The sequence below is a fragment of the Mytilus californianus genome, unplaced genomic scaffold (genome assembly GCF_021869535.1).
Source record: "Mytilus californianus isolate M0D057914Y unplaced genomic scaffold, xbMytCali1.0.p SCAF_7, whole genome shotgun sequence".
Classification (NCBI taxonomy): Eukaryota; Metazoa; Mollusca; class Bivalvia; order Mytilida; family Mytilidae; genus Mytilus; species Mytilus californianus.
The window spans coordinates 18,520,779-18,544,361 of record NW_026262723.1 but is presented as its reverse complement, the minus strand read 5'-3'; the positions used below and the strand labels follow the sequence as shown (position 1 = coordinate 18,544,361).

General features: G+C 32.1%; 2 protein-coding genes across 5 annotated transcripts in view; one reads left to right on the top strand and one right to left on the bottom strand.

The window, feature by feature from the left end:
- LOC127708262 (oleandomycin polyketide synthase, modules 5 and 6-like) overlaps window positions 1-23,583 on the top strand; it is a 207,880-nt gene that overhangs the window by 158,178 nt on the left and 26,119 nt on the right. The window lies entirely within an intron of this gene.
- Window positions 1-23,583, bottom strand: part of LOC127709903 (patched domain-containing protein 3-like) — a 232,152-nt gene that overhangs the window by 195,344 nt on the left and 13,225 nt on the right. The window contains exons 1-4 of one of the 4 annotated variants that reach the window (XM_052215594.1): window positions 13,872-13,992; window positions 13,484-13,696; window positions 5,342-6,113; window positions 658-858 (exon numbers count right to left, since the gene is read on the bottom strand). The exons of 1 other annotated variant lie outside the window; for it this stretch is intronic. In XM_052215594.1, coding sequence (XP_052071554.1) covers window positions 658-858; window positions 5,342-6,113; window positions 13,484-13,696 — 1,186 coding nt within the window. In that variant the 5' untranslated portion in view covers window positions 13,872-13,992. Of the gene's footprint in view, window positions 1-657; window positions 859-5,341; window positions 6,114-13,483; window positions 13,697-13,871; window positions 13,993-23,583 lie in introns of those variants that run through there. 2 more of the 4 variants (XM_052215596.1, XM_052215599.1) reach the window with 2 other exon arrangements.

Below are 23,583 nucleotides of genomic sequence, written 5' to 3'. Positions count from 1 at the left end.
ACACATTTAATTGTTAAGCTAACTTTTCGAAATTTTGTTTTGAAAATATAATATACATCTCGATGGGTATAAATATTTATCTGATCGTTATTGTACTATTAAATTGACAATCAAAATAGTAGTAAAATGTATTTACAAGTTAATTATGAAATGCACTACATATTAAAACGAAACGTTTTCATATAAATTATACAAGAAAACCAAAAAACATTTACACTATTTTGTGTAGAAATAATTGTAGATTTTGTTGAAAATAATTATTTAATAATATAAAGAAATATTGAAAATAAAAGGCAACATTATTTCCTGAGTAGAAATATTTTAATGTTCTGATTTAAAAATATTTTTCCTTTTTTGGTCATAAAGCTCTTCAACTGATTTCAGTTTTTGTACATCCTTGGATTTTAAATATTCGACTTTGAGCTTCCTGATGAAGGTAAATCCAGAAAAGCGTTATGAACGCGTATAGTTAATAAAGTATTGTTTTCATTTTTAATACACATATTGTTCTTTGTATTTTTAAACGCATCCCTAAATTTGTCTACCTTCGATTAAATAATGCAGTTATTCAAGACCCTTTTCAATGACATTAAGACAGTTTTAAATACACCATCAGTAATCATATAAGTCATTACGATAATACTTAATTTTACATACCTGTATACCAAGAGAAATTTCTGACGCTGGGAAAAACAGACGCAGCACCAGCACAGAAGGCAATGACATCCGTTATGGAAGTTATTGTTATGGATATGCCACTGGTTCTCATTGTTTGACCTATACGTGTCTCGACCGTATCTTTGGCAGATGTATCCGCAAGACCAGATAAAAGGATGAACATATCATCTACTCCAATTCCTAACAAAAATAATACAAAAATTAACTAATTTATTTTTATAATAATGTGGTTGTTAGAATATATAAGACAACGTGATTGCCGGTCGACCGATGACAGTATCTGAAAAGTTAGATTAAAAAACTCCTTCTCGTGTCAACTGCATAGTTTTTCTATGTATTGTACAGTCGATTAAAGATACAAATAAGTCTCCTTTTTAATTTATTTACAATGATGGCTGTTTACATTGCTCTGCTATATGATCACAAAAATTGTCAAAACCAAAAAATCTGTATGCAGAAATGTGAATGATTTACTTTTAAACTGTAGTTCTTGGTTTTAATTCGTATAGATTTTCTATCATTTGATAAAATTATGTATGAAAACATGAAGACTAAGTTCTTTTACAATCTGCTTTCATTGCGGAGATATTTTTTCACACGTTATTTACCAATCAGTCAAAAACATACACAGCGAAAATTTAACATGCCGTTATATAATTATGCCATAATTTCAAGAAAAAAAATAGAAGACGCAAAAAAAAAAAAAAAAAAAAAAAAAAAAAAAACTCCGATATGAACAGTATTGTGATATTTAACATGCATCACTAACATTGCAGAAAACGTCCATCAAATGTGTCATTAAAAAGTAAGTGTGTACGCTTTGATTTAGACAAAGTAACAAATATGTTAAGAAATGGTCTTAAAGATTTAAAATACATGTGTATCAATTGAATACTGTTTTAAAACTTTATAGTACTGATGTCAACGAATATGTATTCCTTATAACATATATCCCTTTTGTGAACCTTTAGTAAAGACAATTTTGTTATATATATATATATATATATATATATACAACTCGTCTAAACATCAGCCCAATAATGTTAGATCTGTAAATTTGCTTTCGCAAAATTTTTGTTCTTCCCTCGCCGGGATTTGAACTCATGCAACTGAGATATCGTGACACCAAATCGCCTGCACTGTATCCGACGCGCTAGACCACACGACCACCTAGGCTTCACGAAATATATATATATTTCTTATCGAACGAATATTCCACACCACTTATTGCGTTAGGGAAAAATATTTTAAATTCCATAATATTTTTTTCTGCTTGGAACATTGACATGGGCAAGGGGAGTGCAGAAAAGAAATGGAACCAGCAGAACCTTATAATTTAAAGTTATATATACTTGGTATTTTTATTTTTTCCGTCTGTAAAATTAATTGCCACGGAATTTTAACCAATATTGCAAATCAGTCTTATCTTTATCATATATGACAAAAGAAGGGTAGGCGGATGTCGTGCAGGTAAAGGGAAATGAGTGTACCAATGTTGTTTAATAAACAACATCGACAGTTTTATAACCAAAGAACTTTCAAACTTTACAACGTGTATGTATACGTTGAGAACAAATTGTAATTTTATCATTTTATCATCACAGGGTTTCTGTACAAATTACCAGTTTTAGTGTACGCGCCTTCTTTTACCAGATGATTTAGGTATATCTTCATTAATATACTAGCTGGATATTTTTATCAAATATCTATACTATTAAATTTGTAGACCAAAATTTTTAGCCGGTTTGTCTCCGAGCCGACGATCTTCTGAAGTATTATATAATAATAAATAGTTAGTGATATAATGTACTTTATACCTTCATATAGTAATTGCTTTAATTAGCGTTTCGTCCCCGAGGGTATCACCAGTCCAGTAGTCAGCACTTCGGTGTTGACATGAACATCAATTATAGGGTCATTTTTATAAATTAACTGTTTGCAAAAGTATGAATTATTCGAAATATTAAGGATTTTCTTATCCCAGGCATAGATTACCATAGCCGTATTTGGCACATCTTTTTGGAATTTTGGGTACTCAATGCTCTTCAACTTTAAACTTGTTTGGCTTTTTAACTATTTTGATCTGAGCGTCACTGATGAGTCTTATGTAGACGAAACGCGCGTCTGGTGTATCAAATTATAAGCCTGGTACCTTTAATAACCATTAATTAATTATACCCCAAATAAAATTCCGTAGCTGGTTCCTTACCGTCTACGTTTTGTAAGCAAGCAGAAATGGTTTTGTATTCAATTTGTCCTGAATTTATGACAACTCGTCCCACGGCCAACTCGCACCACTGAAACACTCTCACTAATTATTACAACTTGCATCACTTAATCAAACTCGCACCACTCAAAAAAAAAAAAAGAAGAAAAAAAAAAGAAATATAACAAACGCTAAGAAATGTGTTTAATCATTAGATTGTTTTCTTCCTCTTTTAGTAAATTCCTCCTTTCTTGGAGCACCCGTGTCACACAGAGACAAAACTCGCACCACTCGAAAAAAAATACTACAAACTCGCACCACTGAAGAAATGTTTTAAATCAGAAGAGAGTTCTAGATTGTCTTCTCTTAGTTATTTCCTCCGTTCTTGGAACACCCGTTTCACACAGTGACAGAACATGACTAGCACCTTTCGAAAAAAAAAGAAATACTACAAACTAGCACCACTGAGAAAAGTTTTAATCATCAGTGTTCGCGGTTGTTTTTTCCTTCTCTGATTTATTCCATCCGTCCTAGGAGCACCTGTGTAACACCGAGACAAAAGTTACTAATTTGACATTCAAACTCCTTTGGAAGAAGAACTGACAAACTTATCAAAACTATCAACATAATGCATCAGCGCATAAAAACAGTATTAAAAAAACACGAACCCAAGCTGTGTATCACCATACACATTTCAAGTAGTCTTCAAGCCGCGCTTATTACACATTGTCACTACACATAGGCAGACATACAAATATATATATATATATTATATATACTTCAACCAAACGTACTGTACTCTTAGTCATAAAACTGCAAATGAAGAAACCTAATTTGTTTAGATGCTATATTTTTTTACTTTAAAATACCAGAGTCTATATCCCAAAATATTAAAGCGTTTTTATGTAAACTTGATATCAGTGTTATGTATTAGACTGTAGTATGCAGTCATGATAATGTTACATTGATAAGCTACACCAAAGACAGCGTTCTTGATCTTGATTTAAAAAATAGTGATCACTTGTACATGAATTCATCACCATTCATAATTCGTACAACGCAACAGTTAGTACAAAACTGCATACATATGAAATGTGCATCACCTTTCAAAGGATTTAATGGGAAATAATTGCATAATTACCACAGGTTGAATCTTTGCGAATTTTCGAAAAATTGTACATTTAAATCTCTATGGCACCTCGAGCCCTTATTGGACTTTTCGAATGATATAAGTATTATATGTTCAATACCTACTTAGAAATATATCTGCAATGTATGTTTTCTTTCACTTCATCTGTTATGTTAAAAAAAGATAGAATTGCATATATATCAGCTTCCGTACTTTTTTTTTATCCAACTTGGACTGTTTTCAAGGACCTTCTGTACATTATTTTGTTATGCAGATTCAACTTAAAAATTTTGTATTGTAGTTTTGAAGAAGATTTAAGAAGGTATGCTAAATTTAGACCGTCACATATTCTAATGCAATTACAGACAAATTTCAATTCCATTTCTAAACACTTGTGTAGAAAATATACTTGTCAAAATGTAAAAATCATAATACTGTAAAAAGATCCAATGGAATAACCGACACGCAATTTGGATAGGTCATAAACTGTGCATCAAATAGAATTGAAGATCAGAATTTTTTTTATGGCAAAATCTAACTTGTGACAGCCTTTTGACATCTCAGACAGTACCTGTCTTCTAAGTAATGTTACACGAAGAGCTGCCAAGATAGTTAAGTTTTGGGTTGAAGGTCGGTTTTAAAGTTAAGTTTAGTCTTGGAGTTGATTCAATACAAAGTTTAACGTGAGCAGGACCTCTATGTATATATTGCTGAAACTTTTCAAATCTAAAAAGGACAAGAGGAGGGCGAAAAATACCAGAGGGACATTTAAAACAAATACTACAAATGTTTCGAAAACAGAACAGAATAGAATTCTATTCTAAACCAGCTTCGAAAGGTGGTCAAGGTTTCATAGGGAGGAACATGAAATTAGAATAGCAAAATACTTTACCAAAAATCTAACTTTTTACATCTTTTTTAGAGTATAAGGATAACTTATCTGACGAAACATGTTTTAACAGCGACAAACCTGAAAAAGAACTAAAAAATACTGCTTTGGCTTAAAGTTAAGAGGCAGCATAAAATGAAAAAAAAGAGAAAGGTATTGACCTGTAAGGGTAAGGTTAAATTGCTGTATTTGAAAACTCTGTTAAGTCTTAACATAGACAGTAGTCAAATTGAGTGCTCCAAGGGAATGTTTGTATATGTATTCACCTCACCAATCGTATGTATATGTAATAAGCATATGGGCTACCGTTATTTACAACATACGAATGACATGGTCAATATAAGCAACGCAACCAAACCGTGTTGGTAACTGTTATATATTTGAATAACGGATGTATTGGCAATGATGTAGTTGACCATATGAATGTTTCTTCACTCACCTAGAATCAAAAACGGCATTGCACCCACAATATCAACAAATTTTGCACCGCATAAGCTCACAAGCCCAAATGATCCAACAATCGCCATTCCAGTACCTAATATGCCAGCAAAACTGAGGTTATATCTGTTGGCTACACAGTTGTTACTCATTAATGCAAGACTCGAAAATATAATCATAAGTGTAAAAGTAACGGAGAAAAAAATAATATCTCCTGTGACGTTTTTACTCAATTCCACATTGAGACTGTCTGAATATGCATATTTAACTTTCAGTATATTGTTAGAATAAGTAACAATTTTTTCAATGAAAGCTAGTTCCCAATTTCTTGATAAACTGCTTCTTTCACTGTCAAGGTTAAAGGTAAGCTTGAGCGCCTTCGCATAATTTGTCACGTTGTTTGTAGCATTAGCTCCACCAATGATTCTGTTGATGTAAACTGTTTGTCCAAGGTAGGTATACGTTGGATATGTTATCGATCCTAAGGTCATATCTCCTAAAAATGCAGCGCTGAAAATCAAATCTCCTTCTACGACGCAGGCTGAAAATCTTTTTGCACAAATGTCGGTGTATGTGAATGACCCAGCGGAGGTGTCGTACGCTGTTATGTTATGAACTAGGGAATAAATTTCAGATATATCACCCCACAGAGAAAAATCTAGAACATTTCCACCATCTTTTCGTTCAATGATGACAGATGCATAATATCCTAAATCAGGCAGACTTTGTAGGTAGAAGTTTTCACTGGTATTAACGTTGAACATATTGCGAATCTACAAACACATCGTAGATATAAATACTGTTATCTTTATCAAAATGTCCAATAATTAATTGAAAATACAATACTAGGTAATACACTATGTACTTTATATTATTTAATATTCAATTAAATTGTGCAAAACGAAATGTATATGTATCAAGATTGAAGAATTAGACATGCCAAAATTGAAAAATTAAAGAAGGTACCGAGGGAACAACCAAAAAACAGACAAAAAGCATTAGAAAACCCCTACATAGAAAACTAAAGGTCCCACATAATCATGCTAACTCAGGATGCTCTGGAAGAGGAAACAGTATCTAATTAACTAGGAACCAATCATAACATGCAATTATTCATGGACTATTTGTATCGGTGATGTCACAAACAAGGAAAGCAGATGGGACTGTGACTAGGACAAATGGAATATATCTTTAGAAATCTCTGGTACACATACTCCAAGTGATTACCCAAATCATAGTCGCATCTGACAAACTTTCGAAAAAAAAAAATGTTTCATGCTGATATTTAGAGCAATTATGAATATAAAAAGTGTTTTCAGCCGTGTATCACATTCACTGTTGATCCAATGGATGGAAATGTCGTCACTGGTTCAGACGTACTTATAAATATAATTATTTCTGTGACTGTATCTTGCATTAATTAGTAGGATCCTTTGCAATAGATATTTCAGCTGATCTGTAACAATTCCATCTTCATGCCTTTAATATATCATGTACTGTGTTACGACGCTAGATTAAAACTGACAAGGAAAGGTAACACACGGCTACTGAAAGCTTTATTTTTGTGAAGCCTAGGTGGTCGTGTGGTCTAGCGCGTCGGATACAGTGCAGGCGATTTGGTGTCACGATATCTCAGTAGCATGAGTTCGAATCCCGGCGAGGAAAGAACTAAAAATTTGCGAAAGCAAATTTACAGATCTAACATTATTTGGCTGATGTTTAGACGAGTTGTATATATATATATATATATATATATATATATACAAGTCTAAATTGAAAACAACGTTCAAACCTATGATTGCGTTGGATAAAAACCGCAATTTTTATAAGTGTGCATGCAAAACAATTTTCTTGTTAAAGGGGTCTAAATACAGCACAAACAACATTTTCCAAAAGACCAAAAAAGTGAAAAAGTATATTTTAACAAAACGCATTTGACTAACAGGTCGAACAACAAATGTTCTTAAACCCTGCTGACTGCCATTAGCGATTACCAAATAAACGGATCACCGATGTAATAAATGGATCTTAATTTTAAATTTAACACTAAACAGAAAACAATGGACTTGCGGAAAAGATGATATACCGCAAACAAAAGGTGCAAAGGTTTTGTACACCATATCCGGATTTCGACAATTAATGTCTCTTCAGTGATGTTAGGAATCGAAACGGTATTTGGAAGGCCATATAATTTACCTCAATTTAGGATAGACTCTTGAATTTTGAAAGAGTCAAAATAGGATGAACGGATCATATAAACCCGAAGGCAAATATAATACAAGCCCAAACAAAAAAATATAAACAAGTCTAAATTGAAAACAACGTTCAAACCTATGATTGCGTTGGATAAAAACCGCAATTTTTATACGTGTGCATGCAAAACAATTTTCTTGTTAGAGGGGTCTAAATACAGCACAAACAACATTTTCCAAAAGACCAAAAAAGTGAAAAAGTATATTTTAACAAAACGCATTTGACTAACAGGTCGAACAACAAATGTTCTTAAACCCTGCTGACTGCCATTGGCGATTGCCAAATAAACGGATCACCGATGTAATAAATGGATCTTAATTTTAAATTTAACACTAAACAGAAAACAAAGGACTTGCGGAAAAGATGATATACCGCAAACAAAAGGTGCAAAGGTTTTGTACACCATATCCGGATTTCGACAATTAATGTCTCTTCAGTGATGTTAGGAATCGAAACGGTATTTGGAAGGCCATATAATTTACCTCAATTTAGGATAGACTCTTGAATTTTGAAAGAGTCAAAATAGGATGAACGGATCATATAAACCCGAAGGCAAATATAATACAAGCTCAAACAAAAAAATATAAACAAGTCTAAATTGAAAACAACGTTCAAACCTATGATTGCGTTGGATAAAAACCGCAATTTTTATACGTGTGCATGCAAAACAATTTTCTTGTTAGAGGGGTCTAAACACAGCACAAACAACATTTTCCAAAAGACTAAAAAAGTGAAAAAGTATATTTTAACAAAACGCATTTGACTAACAGGTCGAACAACAAATGTTCTTAAACCCTGCTGACTGCCATTGGCGATTGCCAAATAAACGGATCAACGATGTAATAAATAGATCTTAACTTTAAATTTAACACTAAACAGAAAACAATGGACTTGCGGAAAAGATGATATACCGCAAACAAAAGGTGCAAAGGTTTTGTACACCATATCCGGATTTCGACAATTAATGTCTCTTCAGTGATGTTAGGAATCGAAACGGTATTTGGAAGGCCATATAATTTACCTCAATTTAGGATAGACTCTTGAATTTTGAAAGAGTCAAAATAGGATGAACGGATCATATAAACCCGAAGGCAAATATAATACAAGCCCAAACAAAAAAATATAAACAAGTCTAAATTGAAAACAACGTTCAAACCTATGATTGCGTTGGATAAAAACCGCAATTTTTATACGTGTGCATGCAAAACAATTTTCTTGTTAGAGGGGTCTAAATACAGCACAAACAACATTTTCCAAAAGACCAAAAAAGTGAAAAAGTATATTTTAACAAAACGCATTTGACTAACAGGTCGAACAACAAATGTTCTTAAACCCTGCTGACTGCCATTGGCGATTGCCAAATAAACGGATCACCAGATGAAACAACATGGATCTTAATTATTAATTTAATATCAAACAGAAAACAATAAACTTGCGAAAAAGATGATATACCGCAAACACGAGGTGCAAAAATTTGTACACCATATCCAGATTTCGACAAAATGTCTCTTCAGTGATGTTAGGAATCGAAACGGTATTTGGAAGGCCATATAATTTACCTCAATTCAGGATAGACTCTTGAATTTTAAAGAGTCGAAACAGGATGAACGGATTAAATAATCCCGAAGGCAAATATAATACAAGCCCAAACGAAAAAATATAAACAAGTCTAAATTGAAAACAACGTTCAACCAATGATTGCGTTGGATAAAACCGCAATTTTTATACGTGTGCATGCAAAAAAAATACTTGGTAGAGGGGTCTAAATACAGCACAAACAACATTTTCCAAAAGACTAAAAATGTGAAAAAGTATATTTTAACAAAACGCATTTTACTAGCAGGTCGAACAACGGATGTTCTTAAACCCTGCTGACTGCCATGGTGATTGCTGAATAAACGGATCACCAGATGTAACAACATGGATCTTAATTATTAATTTAATACCCAACAGAAAACAATAAACTTGCGAAAAAGATGGTATACCGCAAACATGAGGTGCAAAAATTTGTACACCATATCCGGATTTCGACAATTAATGTCTCTTCAGTGATGTTAGGGATCGAAATGGTATTTGGAAGGTCATATTATTTACCTCAATTTAGAATAGACTCTTGAATTGTAAAGAGTCGAAATAGGATGAACGGATTATATAAACCCGAAGGAAAATATGATACAAGCCCAAACGAAAAACTATAAACAAGTCTAAATTGAAAACAACGTTCAACCTATGATTGCGTTGGATAAAAACCGCAATTTTTATACGTGTGCATGCAACAAATTTTTTGGTAGAGGGGTCTAAATACAGCACAAACAACATTTTCCAAAAGACCAAAAAAGTGAAAAAGTATATTTTAACAAAACGCATTTGACTAACAGGTCGAACAACGGATGTTCTTAAACCCTGCTGACTGCCATGGCGATTGCCAAATAAACGGATCACCAGATGAAACAACATGGATCTTAATTATTAATTTAATACCCAACAGAAAACAATAAACTTGCGAAAAAGATGGTATACCGCAAAAATGAGATGCAAAAATTTGTACACCATATCCGGATTTTGACAATTAATGTCTCTTCAGTGATGTTAGGAATAGAAACGGTATATATATATATATCAGCACAACAATGTTAAATCTGCATATTTGCGGAAGCAAATTTTTGTTCTTCCCTCGCCGGGATTCAAACTGATGCTATTGATATATCGAGACAACACCGCCTGCACTGTGTGCAGCGCTCTAGACCACTCGGCCACCTAGACTGAACTAAACAATTCAGCTTTCGGTGGCTAAGCGTTACCTTTCCTCGTCAGTAGAATCTAGAGTTGTAACACAGTACGTGATACATTAGGTATGAAGATGGAATTGATTCCAGATTAGCTAAATTATCTATCGTCAAGGATCGTAAGATGCAGTCACAGAATAAATATTTGATAAATACGTCTAAACAAGTAACAACTCTACGACAGATCCATCCATTGAATCACCAGTGAAGGTGATACACGGCTATGTGTTTTCAGCCGTGTATCACCTTCACTTGTGATCCAATGTTTGAATCTGTCGTAGAGTTGTCACTTGTTTAGACGTAACTATATGTATATATATATATATATACAAGTCTAAATTGAAAACAACGTTCAGACCTATGATTGCGTTGGATAAAAATCGCAATTTTTATACGTGTGCATGCAAAACAAGTTTCTTGTTAGAGGGGTCTAAATACAGCACAAACAACATTTTCCAAAAGACCAAATGAGTAAAAAAGTATATTTTAACAAAACGCATTTGACTAGCAGGTTTATATGCGTGAAGTTCATGAATGAAAATAAGTTTTTGTAACTATCAGATATCTGATATTGATGACTGGTATCATGTTTTTGTTTTAGTCCAAGTTCAAATTTCAAATGCACAATTGCTTGATATAAAGTGAAATATGAAAAATGTATATATGCATATGACATTTTTATTATAATCGATAATTGTTTTCGGGTAAAACTGCATTAATTTTGAGAATTAAGTTTCTTACGGATAAACTTTCCCAAAGTTAATGAAGATGGGATTACATATTCTGGGTGAATGTTGATTTGTTATTATTGGATCTTCAATGCTGAAAATGGAACGTTGACATGAAAGTTAAGTATTAAAAATGGAATGCTAAAGGTTAAAGATTACACAATATGTTTAGCCGGAATGCTTAACTTTACAAGATTTCATTTGATCAATCCTGACACCCCTCGGTGTGTTCTACGACAAGAAAAAACGTTAAAATATGCATTATCTATAACTTAATGTGCATGTGGAAAAAACGAGTCTTAAATGTTGTAATTAAAAAATCAAATATCTAAATCGAAAATTGAATGTTTATGCATTATGTTAGATCTTTAAAGGGGCATTAGGTACAAGATATGTATAATAAACTCATCAAAGATACCAGGATTGAAATTTTGTATTTGCGTTTCGTCTACAAAAGACTCATCAGTGACGCTTAAATCAAAAAAAGTTAAAAAGGCCAAATAAAGTACGAAGTTGAAGAGCATTGAGGACCAAAAATTCCTAAAGGTTTTGCCAAATACAGCTAAAGTAATCTATTCCTGAGGTAGAAAAGCCTTAGTATTTCAAAAATGTAAAGTTTTGTAAACAGTTAATTTATAATTATGACCATATCAATGATAATTCATGGCAACACAGAAGTGCTGACAACTGGGCTGGTGATACCCTCGGGGAATAAAAACTCCACCAGCAGTGGCATAAATTAGAATATGATTTTTGTTTGTTCAATCATTAATAAAAATGAAATAATGAAATAATAATTCGCTTTTAGCAGCCGATTTGATCAATTTTGTCAAAATATGCACAGAAACATCGCTTGCAAGTGAATAATTCGACATAATTGAATCCGTATTCATGTGACCTCCAATTTAACCCATTAGCTAGAGATTGGTTTCGCATGTATTAGTCGTGTTCAGTCATTAAAAGGAAAAGAATGTCAACATTGAAAGTGAAACAAAGGTGAACCGTTTCGTTGACTGATTCGATCCATAAAAATCATTCTTATACAGGTAAAAACGATGATTAAATTACTCCTTTAAACCATAACATGAAATCAAACTGACCTAGAAAAGTCCAATTGCACGAGGTCGCTTTCTATTTCTATTAATGTTTATGTTTTTGTATCGGAATATGTGACCGTCGGCGGTCTTCGGATGTCATCTCGATGGTAAATTAGATGGCGTCTAGACTAAAATACACACGAAATGGTGATATATACTATCGAGCACATGCATTGTTATCTGTTTATTTCAGACTGATTATAATTTGGATATACGTTTTAATATGTTATAAATCAAATATGGGAATTTGAGCCATATCGGTAAATATGAATTTGACAGCTAATGCCCCTTTAAAGTCTATTGTTAGAAATTCAAACTGAATGCCAAATATGTAAATCGAAAATTTCATGTTGAAATCTCGTGTTGAGTGTTGCAAGTGAATGATTGATTGAATATTGGAATAGGACTTCGAATACTTAGCCGGTCGATCAATCTCTAGTGAAGATTTGAATACGGTTCAATTATGACAAAATATTAAAATGCAATTATATAATGAGTTACCTTGGTTTTGAGAGATTATTTAAATCATACTGAAATTCGGAAAATACAAAAAAAAAAAACAATTCGCATAATACCTTAGAATCAAAAGCAGAAAGCCTGTATATGTAGAATGGGAATAAAAAAATGGCATATTTCAATCTAAAATAAGCTCTGTCATAATTTATGTATTGCACTTATATAAGGAATTCGATCGCAAAAATATTATTAGATTTGATTTAATATATATAAAAAGATGTGGTATGAGTACTAATGAGACAACTCTCCATCCAAGTCACAATGTGTAAAAGTAAATCATTATAGGTCAAAGTACAAACTTCAACACGGAGCCTTGGCTCACACCGAACAGCATGCTATAAAGGGCCCCAAAAATGACTAGTGTAAAACCATTCAAACAGGAAAACCAACGGTCTAATCTATACAAAAAAAACGAGAAACGAGAATTACACATCAACAAACGACAACCACTGAACATCAGGTTCCTGACTTAGGACAGGTGCTAACAAATGCAGCGGGTTTGAACGTTTTAATAGGCACCAACCTGCACCCTACCTGAAACAATAGAGTAACATCAGAACATAGAAAGACACACTATAAAATATCAATTGAAATGGCTTCACTCAATCAAAAGCCATACTAACAAAAACAAGTGAACACTGAACGAATAAATTTGATCAATGACACAATGTAAATACAAAATTAATAAAAAAGGGGGTTAGATGTAAAACAATATTTTAAAGTTAACATTTATCCATTGATTGGATTGAAATAAAACAATTACCTGGTCTCTATTTTTGCTAGCAGTACTATCTGTTGGAGTGTACTGTTCGATTCCAGATTCTGTTTGTAGGCGAAGAAGCCCAAATCCCAAACCCACATCAATGAAGACTACCACTAAAATAACCTTAAGAGGATGTCTGGCGATAAAACGACCATATTTTTCAAATACTGATCCGATTGCATGCTCAACCTTCTGCTGGAACTTGTAAAACATCTATAAAAAAAAAGCTTTTTGAAAATATTGATTATTGATGTTTGACTTAAAATGCTGTATAAAATAGATATAACTCATTTAAAAATTACGCAATACATTTAAATTTAATTGATTAGCTTAAGCCAAAACAATGCTTATTGTTAACAGTTATTAAGTGAATATGTGGGTTTCTTACCTTGCAATACTGTCCTGGTCACATTTAAACGATTAAATATTCTAAAATACATATACAAGCGCTTGTGTCTTTGTTATATGATCATTTTATCGCGTCACGTGGACCAGTGATCAATATTGCTTCTTCGTAATTAATCAGGAAGGAAATGCAACCAATCAAATAAATAACTAATTGAACATGCGTGTACGGTACTTTAATGGCAATTGGTTTTTCCCACTGTAATTTTGATAATAGGTATTTGTTAGGATTTAGATTTCAGTAACAACGCCTAATCTGTGTGAAGAATAAATAAATAAACATGTCGACGCGATCAATGGTTTCATTTATAGTGAAATAAGATCTGTAGAAAACAGAACATTGCCACTTGAAATGGATACCCTGAAGATTACATCCCTTTATAGTATACCGAATAATAATTCGATTTTTGTTTTATTAAACCTCTTGAACAGTTTACCCATTGTCAGCTTATAAAAGAAGCTGAAAAAGTTGATCAATATATAGGTACACACAGGAAAAGAAATAAATTGTGGTTTAAATGCATATTTGAATTCCTCTAGTTACCCTCTATGCACGATGTGTTCTGTATTCAACTCATGTAGACTGAAGTCAAATCTTTAGGCTTTTATTTATAATACTTGTACCTTTTTTTTAAATCCACACGAATTGTCCATTGTTTCACTAGTGCCGACAGATTTACTTGTTGCAGGTCGTCAAGGAACTTTTTGATTACGTATTACCTCATTAAACTTATATAATCATATGCAGTAACATTTATGACAATTGAGCCTCATGAATTATGTAAATTGCAAAAAAAGATATACATGTATTGATAATAAAAAGTTTTTAAAGAATTCAAAGTGTAAAACTCAGTCTAGGCTGTGACTTACAAATTCCTTTATAGTTACTCTTTATGTGTTGACTTTCAACTGAGAAAATGTTCGATATATATTTTTGTAAAATCCGCTCATTCTCATTTATGACAGAAGTTATCATAGTAACCAATTAATCAATTCAAGAAAAAAATATTAGTATTTAATTTAAACCATTTTTAGTACTAAAGTGTTGTATTCTAACAAAATGGTCTCCTTATAAAGCTTAAGATAAAAAAATTGGGAATTTGAAACTTTTAGAACACGTTTGAGAGCAGAATAAACAATAAATTACTCATTTTGGTGTAAATAGCTTAAAAGAACTGAACGTTTTCGGTTTTCGCGAACATATAAAGATAACAAGCGAGGACTTAGGTAGCACTCCACAGTTAGGAAATAAAATTAAAATTGACCCACAAAATGTTTAATCATTTTCTATCCCTGGCGTTCTAATACATTAAGCTAACTGTGTGTGTCATATATGTGCATATATGTATTTAATCAGTATCTCACAGATTTGATTTTCAATAGTTAACATGGTGAATTATAATTCCTATTTATTTACCAAATAATAATGCAAAAAAGGAACAAACATGTAACATACTCCCCCAAAATTTTGCTCATGTCTTTCGCCCCATTTTTTCGTAAAATTGAATCACAAAGTTCATGCGACACAAAGGTGAGAAAAAGTTACAATACTTTCTGAACCAATGTCTGGTATGGATATGAAAACACGGACGGCCATACAGAAAACAGCTTATAATACATATATTACACAATCTTGATGTTCCTTTTAAACCCACTTTGTAGGATATATAAATCTTCAGCTATCCAAAAAGGAATTTTATTGCACACTAGCTTTCATATTTGAACAATCATCCGGGGACAAAATGCGACAATACATACCTAACTGTGGAGTGCTTGCTACCTTATTACAAAAGGTCACAACAATCTCTCAACATCAAGTTTTGTTTCAAATCATGCATATTTTTACTGTTTACCCGAAATTTAAAGGTTTTCTTCCAATGGTATAGGTTATCATAGGTTAATTTATTGGTGACATTTTATGAATTATGCAAATGGTGTTATTGTTTCCTCAGAAATATCAAAAATACAATAAAACAAACTGATAATGGTGAAAAGATAATTCTAATTTGATTAACTGTCCGTTTAATGTTCCCTGTTTGCCTTAAATAAATTATGCAGATATGGCATTTTGTTTTGAACAATTAATAAGAAGATATTGGAGAAAAACTTGTAAAGAGGCATGTCTGGCATTTATGATCAGGCCGTTCACTAACTCATGGATCGAAGTCTACATCTCGGATGTCATATTGGTAAACACGCTGAACATGAGCAATCCCCTTTGAATCCACTGCTTTCAAAAAAGCTGAATGTTCGAAAAGGTGATTTTCTATCATAAGGATGCCCTTTAAAATTGGTTAAAATAAAAAATTCTAGAAATGAAATAAAATAAAATCAGTAGAAATACATTGTTTTCATGTGTAAAAAAATCAATCAAATTTACTGTTCGCAAAAATATGAATTATTCTAAATACTAAATATTTTCTTATCCCAGGCAGATAACCTATCCGTATTTGACACAACTTGGTGGAATTTTGGGTCATCAATGCTCTTGATCTTTAAGCCTGGCACCTTTGATACCTATTAGCTTGTCGTAATGTTCTATTGTATTGTTTATTTGTGTATTTCTCTGTCCTGTATGTTCTTCCATTTATTTTTATTGTAGTCCTGTCATGTAATGTTGTCATTTTAGTGTTATATTTAACATTGCCATTAAAGCGGGAGGTTTGCCTAGCGACAAACCCAGGTTCAACCCACCATATTTTCTTAAAATGTCCTGTACCAAGTCAGGAAAATGGCTAACTATATCTTATAGTTCGGTTCTGTGTGTGTTGCATTTTAGTGTTTCTGTTGTGTCGTTGTTCTCTTCTTATATTTGATGTGTTTCCCTCAGTTTCAGTTTGTAACCCGGATTTGTTTTTTCTCAATCGATTTATGAATTTCGAACAGCGGTATACTACTGTTGTCTTTATTTATTGGCCATAGATATAAAGAAAGGCAGAGTGAATTCTGGTTGTAATTTGTGACAAATCTTCACACTTAAAATTTTTATGGAAAAAACTTCCTCATTCACAGCTAAATGGACCCGTTTCACCTCCAGTAATGAACAGGGGTTTATAAAGTTTGATAATGCATTGGTATCGAAACCCATAGCCTATAACCCCAAAAGAAGGAAACAGAAGGATGCAGTTGAGGACTATGCCAAGAATGGATACAGAGTGAACCAGATGAACTAGCAATGGATCTGAATGTATCACAGCTATTCGGTTATTTGGAAATGCATTTTAAAAACTAAGACGTACATTGAGCTTACGGGTTTCTATTTCTATGTAGAAAGCCCATGGTTGTGGATTCTCAATTCTATATACATGTTTCAGAAATACAAGTATATCTGTCCATCTACTCGGTATTATATTTGTTTTTATCTATAATTTGTTTATACTTTGTGTCTGCAAGGTCATTGAAGAAAGGTAGCAAAAAAGGGTAGCAAAAAGGCTACAGTTTACAGTCGAACGGTAAAATATAAATCGTGTTAATACTAAAATGCTCTTTCGTAGGGTATCCTTGGAAACTGAAAGTTTATCAGTACTGATTTAAAGTATGGGAGAATGCGGCTAAAGAAGTCGGTGGGTGATACCAAAAGGAACATCTACTTTCATAAATGATCTCCAAAATAAGGTAAGAGAGAATATTTGGGCTATCTGTGAATATGCTAGATCTTCATTATGACACAAACGTACAAGATAGACTGTCGCATCATATTTATCTATATACATAATGTTTGTGGTATTAAGAACGTTAATTAAGTTGTTGAAAATGTTGGACTCAATATATCATGTTAATTTCCTTTAAAAAAGGAACATGAGAAGCTCTGCAAAGTCTGTTCGAAAATTACTGCTGCTTTAATCAGATCGATGAAGGAGATAATCAAGGTAACACATAAAGTCTAGGGAATCGCATGATTCAAAAGTAGCCAGATCGGGCGTTTCAACAGGCGTTTCATGGGGAAAAGATGAAGCACCACAACCATGGGCTTCCTGAATACGAATAGAAACCGGTAAGCTCGTTGCACGTCGTAGCTTTTGAATGCACTTGAAAAATAACCGAACAGCTGTGATATATTCAGATAAAGTATCCATTGCTAGTTCATCTGGTCCACGCTGTACCAATTCTCTGGCATAGTCCTCAACTGCATACTTCTGTAACTTGGAGGTCTCCTCCTAGGTAATAGGCTGGGGGTTTCGATATTTCGAGGTTTTGGCTAACAACTCTCTAAGTTGTTCATCGTAAACTATGTAAAGGTCTCAAGTAATAAGATGACCAGCGGGACTTTATTTTTATGGGGACTATGAACAAGGACAATCGTGAGGCTTGGAATTTACATCCTTGGCAGTAAAGGTATCTAAACTAGGAAGTGTTGAAATGCTTTGTATGCTCTTGTGATGTCGAATGAATTAACCTTTAAAATTACTTTAACCTGAGTTCATTTTGAATTTTATTCAAAGGTTATTCAACGAACCAATTACATAACAGTATGAATAGATAGAGTAGCTTTGACATATAGAGTTTTATTTCATAACAACATAACTTCCTTGTTATTTTAGATACTATTTATGGTTGGTTAATTATCGATATAATCTATGAATAAAGACTAGTGATACACAACTTAAGTGTTTCGTATTATAACACAATATATTAAAATTAAATATTTACTGTTTACATTTATCAATGTTCAAGAAATTTAGCAAATTTTCTATGTAGAATAACAGTGTAAATATTTACAGTGGCATATTGGATAAGTCTCAAAATTGACTGACATAATGAAAATGACTTGATAATTTATTGTTCATTCTTTTAAGAGCTGATTATACCAAAATGATCGTTTCAGATCACAATTGGTTTACTCGAGTACATTACTGATGACACTCAGGTAAACTCAGGCAGTTATGATAGCAACCCCATTATTAGAAAATCAAATTGGAATTAAAGGAAGTGGCGAGCCAGTAATTTAATCAGTCAAAAGTGTTAAAAAATGACGAAGACACCTATTTACGTTAATAAAAAGGATAATACATTCAAATGTAAAAATGATAATTTTGAAATGTTGAAAACAATCTAAGTCACAAAATATACCTAATCAAAGATGACAGACATATAAGCAATTGATGTTTTTGATCTTTTGATTTTACCAACTTTCTGTTTGGATTTTCCTTTGATTTCGGTATTTTGTTATTTTACTTTTTTCGACCTTTGCATTAAAACAGTAGTAGTCACAAGACTGGAATATGGAATTCTAATGTTATATATATTTTTTGAATTGTTTAAAAGTTAAAAAAAAACTGACCTACACAAAATGTAGCTTTTATGAAATCGTATTTGTATCTTCGTAAATAACATTTTGTTTAAAGTATTAAATAAATACGCAGTGTCCGTTCAAGTTCTAATTTCAACAATTTAAAATTGTAAAATGTTTTATAAATGATCTATTGTTATTAGCGCAATTTTTTTTATATTGAAAAATAATTAAGAAAAACCATCGAGACACTTGATCATAATCACACATTTTTATAAAGGCATAGTGATAAAAATATTAATATGAATAATTTCCTTTGGATATTATAGTCGTATAAAGATTACTTAATTCACAAATATATTGTGTTCATTTATCATGGAAAATCGCTAACTAAAATAAACCGTGTGGTTGACTTATATTCGTAGTTCCTTACGAAGATGTATTGTTGTAGTTCTAAAACATATTCGTGATCATGGTATCCATACTTGCAAACATGGACGTTAACATTAAAGATTTGTTGTATTTAATCATAATATTGTTTCTATATATACTGTTTTTATTCACTTGAGGGTGTAAACGATAAACTTTGTTTTCATTATTCTTTTTATCAAAGAGGGCACATAATTTTCTTGGCCAGTTTGTCACTTTTGAGCTTAATTTTGTCAATGCATTACCCTTCCTCACTTTCTGTAAGTTAAAATACTTTTGCATATATTTATTATTGCGATGTTGGAAAATGTAGAAAAATGCATGATTAATCATTTTAATTTTGAGAAATGTTAGATAGAATTAATGTTTTAAAAATTCAAAATGCTTTGTTTTTATTTTTTGCGATAATTTAAACATCGCACATATTAGGCTATCCGTTTGATTCTTCCACCTCTTTTTAAAGTATTTTATTGATTCACGTAAGGCGTAAACATTATGAATGTCTAACATTTCCCTCGTTACATATCTAAACGTGAACTTCTTTTTCTATTGTCAAACACATTTTCTTTCTCAATAATGTATCGTTCGCCATTTTACGTTCTAACGTGAGGTGAACTTTGATGGAATCTGACTTGTGAACTTGCGAACAATAATCGGAGTTTCAAAATTCCATCATTGTAACTAATACATTATGTATTCCAAAAGGTAATGGAAATGGACAAAGTGTGGACCCGGAACAAGGGCATTATTTCTACGGAACCATTTGATACTATATTAACGAGCACATTCCAGTCACAGTTGATCATGCATGCACCTTCAAATATAGTTTTTATTACTCCACAAAAAAAAAAAATATTTGATTCATAATTATATACGTCCCAAAAGTATACATTTCTACGACGGTATTTCTAATCCGGAAAAGGGGGAAGGGAGGTGAAATATATTTTTTGCTCCTAATGATTTGATTTTGAACGTATCCACAATGATCCAGCCATAGAAGACATTACGTGACCTTTTGACGTATATATCTATCGTCTGATTATCTAATCAGTCTACATATAAATGTATGGATTTCGTTGAAAATGACTTATTAAATGATATATATGACTTTATATAAAAGCGCTTCGGACGCGTTAAATTTATAAAATGTTATTTTTATTTTTTACAGCACAAAATCGATACTGCTGTTGAAATGGTAGATGGACACTCAGTCCTTGCACAGTGTATCATCAGCTCAGTAGTCAAAATTTAAGATTTACAACAAACCTTTTTTAAATTGTGCTTTTATAAATTTAATGTTTCAACTCCTCAGGCAAAGTTGACCTTAGATAGATTCTATAACTTATAAACTGTTTCTGAGATCACCCCAGGTTTTTGGTGGTGGTTCGTGTTGCTCAATTTTAGTTTTCTATGTTGTGTTGTGTATACTGTTATTTGTCTTTTGGTTCTTTACATTTTTTGCCATGGAGTTTATTTTCGACTTATGTATTTGAATGTCCCTTTGGTACCTTCGCCTCTATTTCGGTTCTTATACATCCGTGGCTTTCAATTATTCAGCGTTGAGAGTTCCTAATGAAGGTTAATTCAGAAAAGCCCGTCAGACGCGTCGGACGAATTTTTCGTTTATAAGCAAAGACTTATATCATTTGAATTTTAAGAATTAGTTGGACCTCTTAACAAATAGACGAATAATGTTTCATCCGATATATTATTATGATTTTAATCTTGGCAGTTTAAATTGAGTTCTTTTCACGTCGCTAAGGACTTAAAAAATGCCAACTCTTAAAAAAAAATCCATAAGAGTGGCGTCACCAATAAAAAACGATACGATGCAGTGGGTTTTGTATTAAATAAGTTATTATTTAAAAGGTTATATCAAAACATATTGTGTATGCCTTATTGGTTTTGAGTATTTACTAATTTCATCTGTACTTTGATGTATTTTAAACAGTATTTCGTTCTTGTATGGGAATTTATATGAATCGAACGTGAAAAGAGAATATCGGAAAAAAGGCCACGGAAAAAAGTCACAGGAAAATGGTCAATGGAAATACGGTCAAAATAATGAGAACAATAAAATACTTAGTTTGTGATATTAAATTTATAAATGTACTTTTTTAAAAAAGAATTACAGTAGGATTTTGTTTTAATGTTAAATAGGTTTTAACAGTTTGTCATTTCTTTTTTGTTTTCCAAAATTTTAGTTAAATTGAATTCTTATTGGTAAACGAATAAAATCGAATTTAAAACAACAGCTTTATTTTTTTGATATCATCATTTTCGTTTATTCCATTTTTTCAAAATGTTATCATCTGTCAATAGACAGGAAATGTAATAGTAAATTTAAAACAACAAGTCATTTGGTATCTTGTGGAGAGTTGTCTCATTGGCAATCATACCACATCTTCCACAAGTCCACATAAACTAATAAAATCAAGCGCTATCAATCAACGGAACAAGTGAAAAACAACATTTACAACTGTTATATTCCTGACTTGGTACAGACATTTTCCGACGAAAATGAACACTAGCCTTGTAATACCACATCCTTGTATTCTAACTTAAAATATGGATTTACTTACAACTTGTATATAATACATAAGATTCTTAAAACCAGCATATTTATTCCAAACTTTTGATTTGCAATTGCATTCTTTCAATTTCCTTATCATTTACTTTGATGAAATATTTTGTTACACTATCCCATATATGAAATTAACTGCATATACGACACGCATAACATTTCAAATAATTCAACCAGATTTGTGACTCTTTCCTTCGTGCATCAAATTTTTGACGTTTTTTCTACCAGTGACCTTTTTTCTGTGACATTTTTGCGTTATCAAAAAAGATGCTTAATTGTAGTATTTTTATTTTTTATTATGAAAAATGATTTCAAAAACGGAAAATTTTGATACTTCATGTTATGTTCAACCACTGTCTTGGAATGTGCCAACACCATATACACTGCATTGTTTTGAATGACATTTTGAAGTTATAAAAAGTCAAGATCCTAAAATTTCAACTGTAAAAATCTGTTAACAATCATTTCCAAATATGCATATTTGAAGTAATTTACTTTCAGTTTTTACACCTATAATTCAATTAACGAAAAAATCAATTATGAGACCAAAGAAAACAAATCTGGCAGGTGTTCATGATACAGTGAAAGTTTTGAAAAGAATATCGTACATCAGTTTATATGATTTATAACTACCGTTATAGTATGCACGGTTTCAATCGAAAAAAATGCAAGATGATTTCAAATGGATATGATATAGGTGATGTGTATGTAAATTTCTTCGTAAAATTCGACCAAAAATCAATTATCATACTTATGACCAGTCAATCATACATGTACACAATTATAAAAAAAGAACAAAGCAGAGTTACAGAATGTAATTTTAAATGTAATAGTTGCATATGTTTTTTGCTATGACTTTCTGTTAAATTCCTTTAATATGATACCGCTTTGTGGTCTTATTTGAAAAGGTCCAAATTTAGTTATTAACAACCATTAAATGGTACCAATGTATCACTTGATCTGTTACCAATTTTTGATGAAATTAAAAAGTGCGATAACATTTATCAAGATTTCAGACTTGAAGAAGTGGCCTTTTCGAATTTCATCCAAGGTTAACATATTCAAGTTGTTCCCTACATCTTTGATGTAACATTTTTTGTGGCAGTGAATCAAACTTGACCAAATGAGAAATTCAGAATTTGATCCATTTTTTTGAAATTTAGTATTTAGAACAATGGATACGCAAGATAATTACAGGTAGAAACAATACATAAATTGAAAAATTAAATTTCATAAGAGAGGGACGAAATATACCAGAGGGACAGTCAAACTCATAGATCGAAAACAAACTGACAACGCCAAGGCCAAAAAAAAAGACAAACAGACATATAATAGTACAGATGACACAACATAGAAAACTAAAGACAAAGCAACACGAACCCAACCAAAAACTGGGAGTGATCTCAGGGTAAGCAGATCCTGCTCCACATGTGACACCCGTCGTGTTGCTTA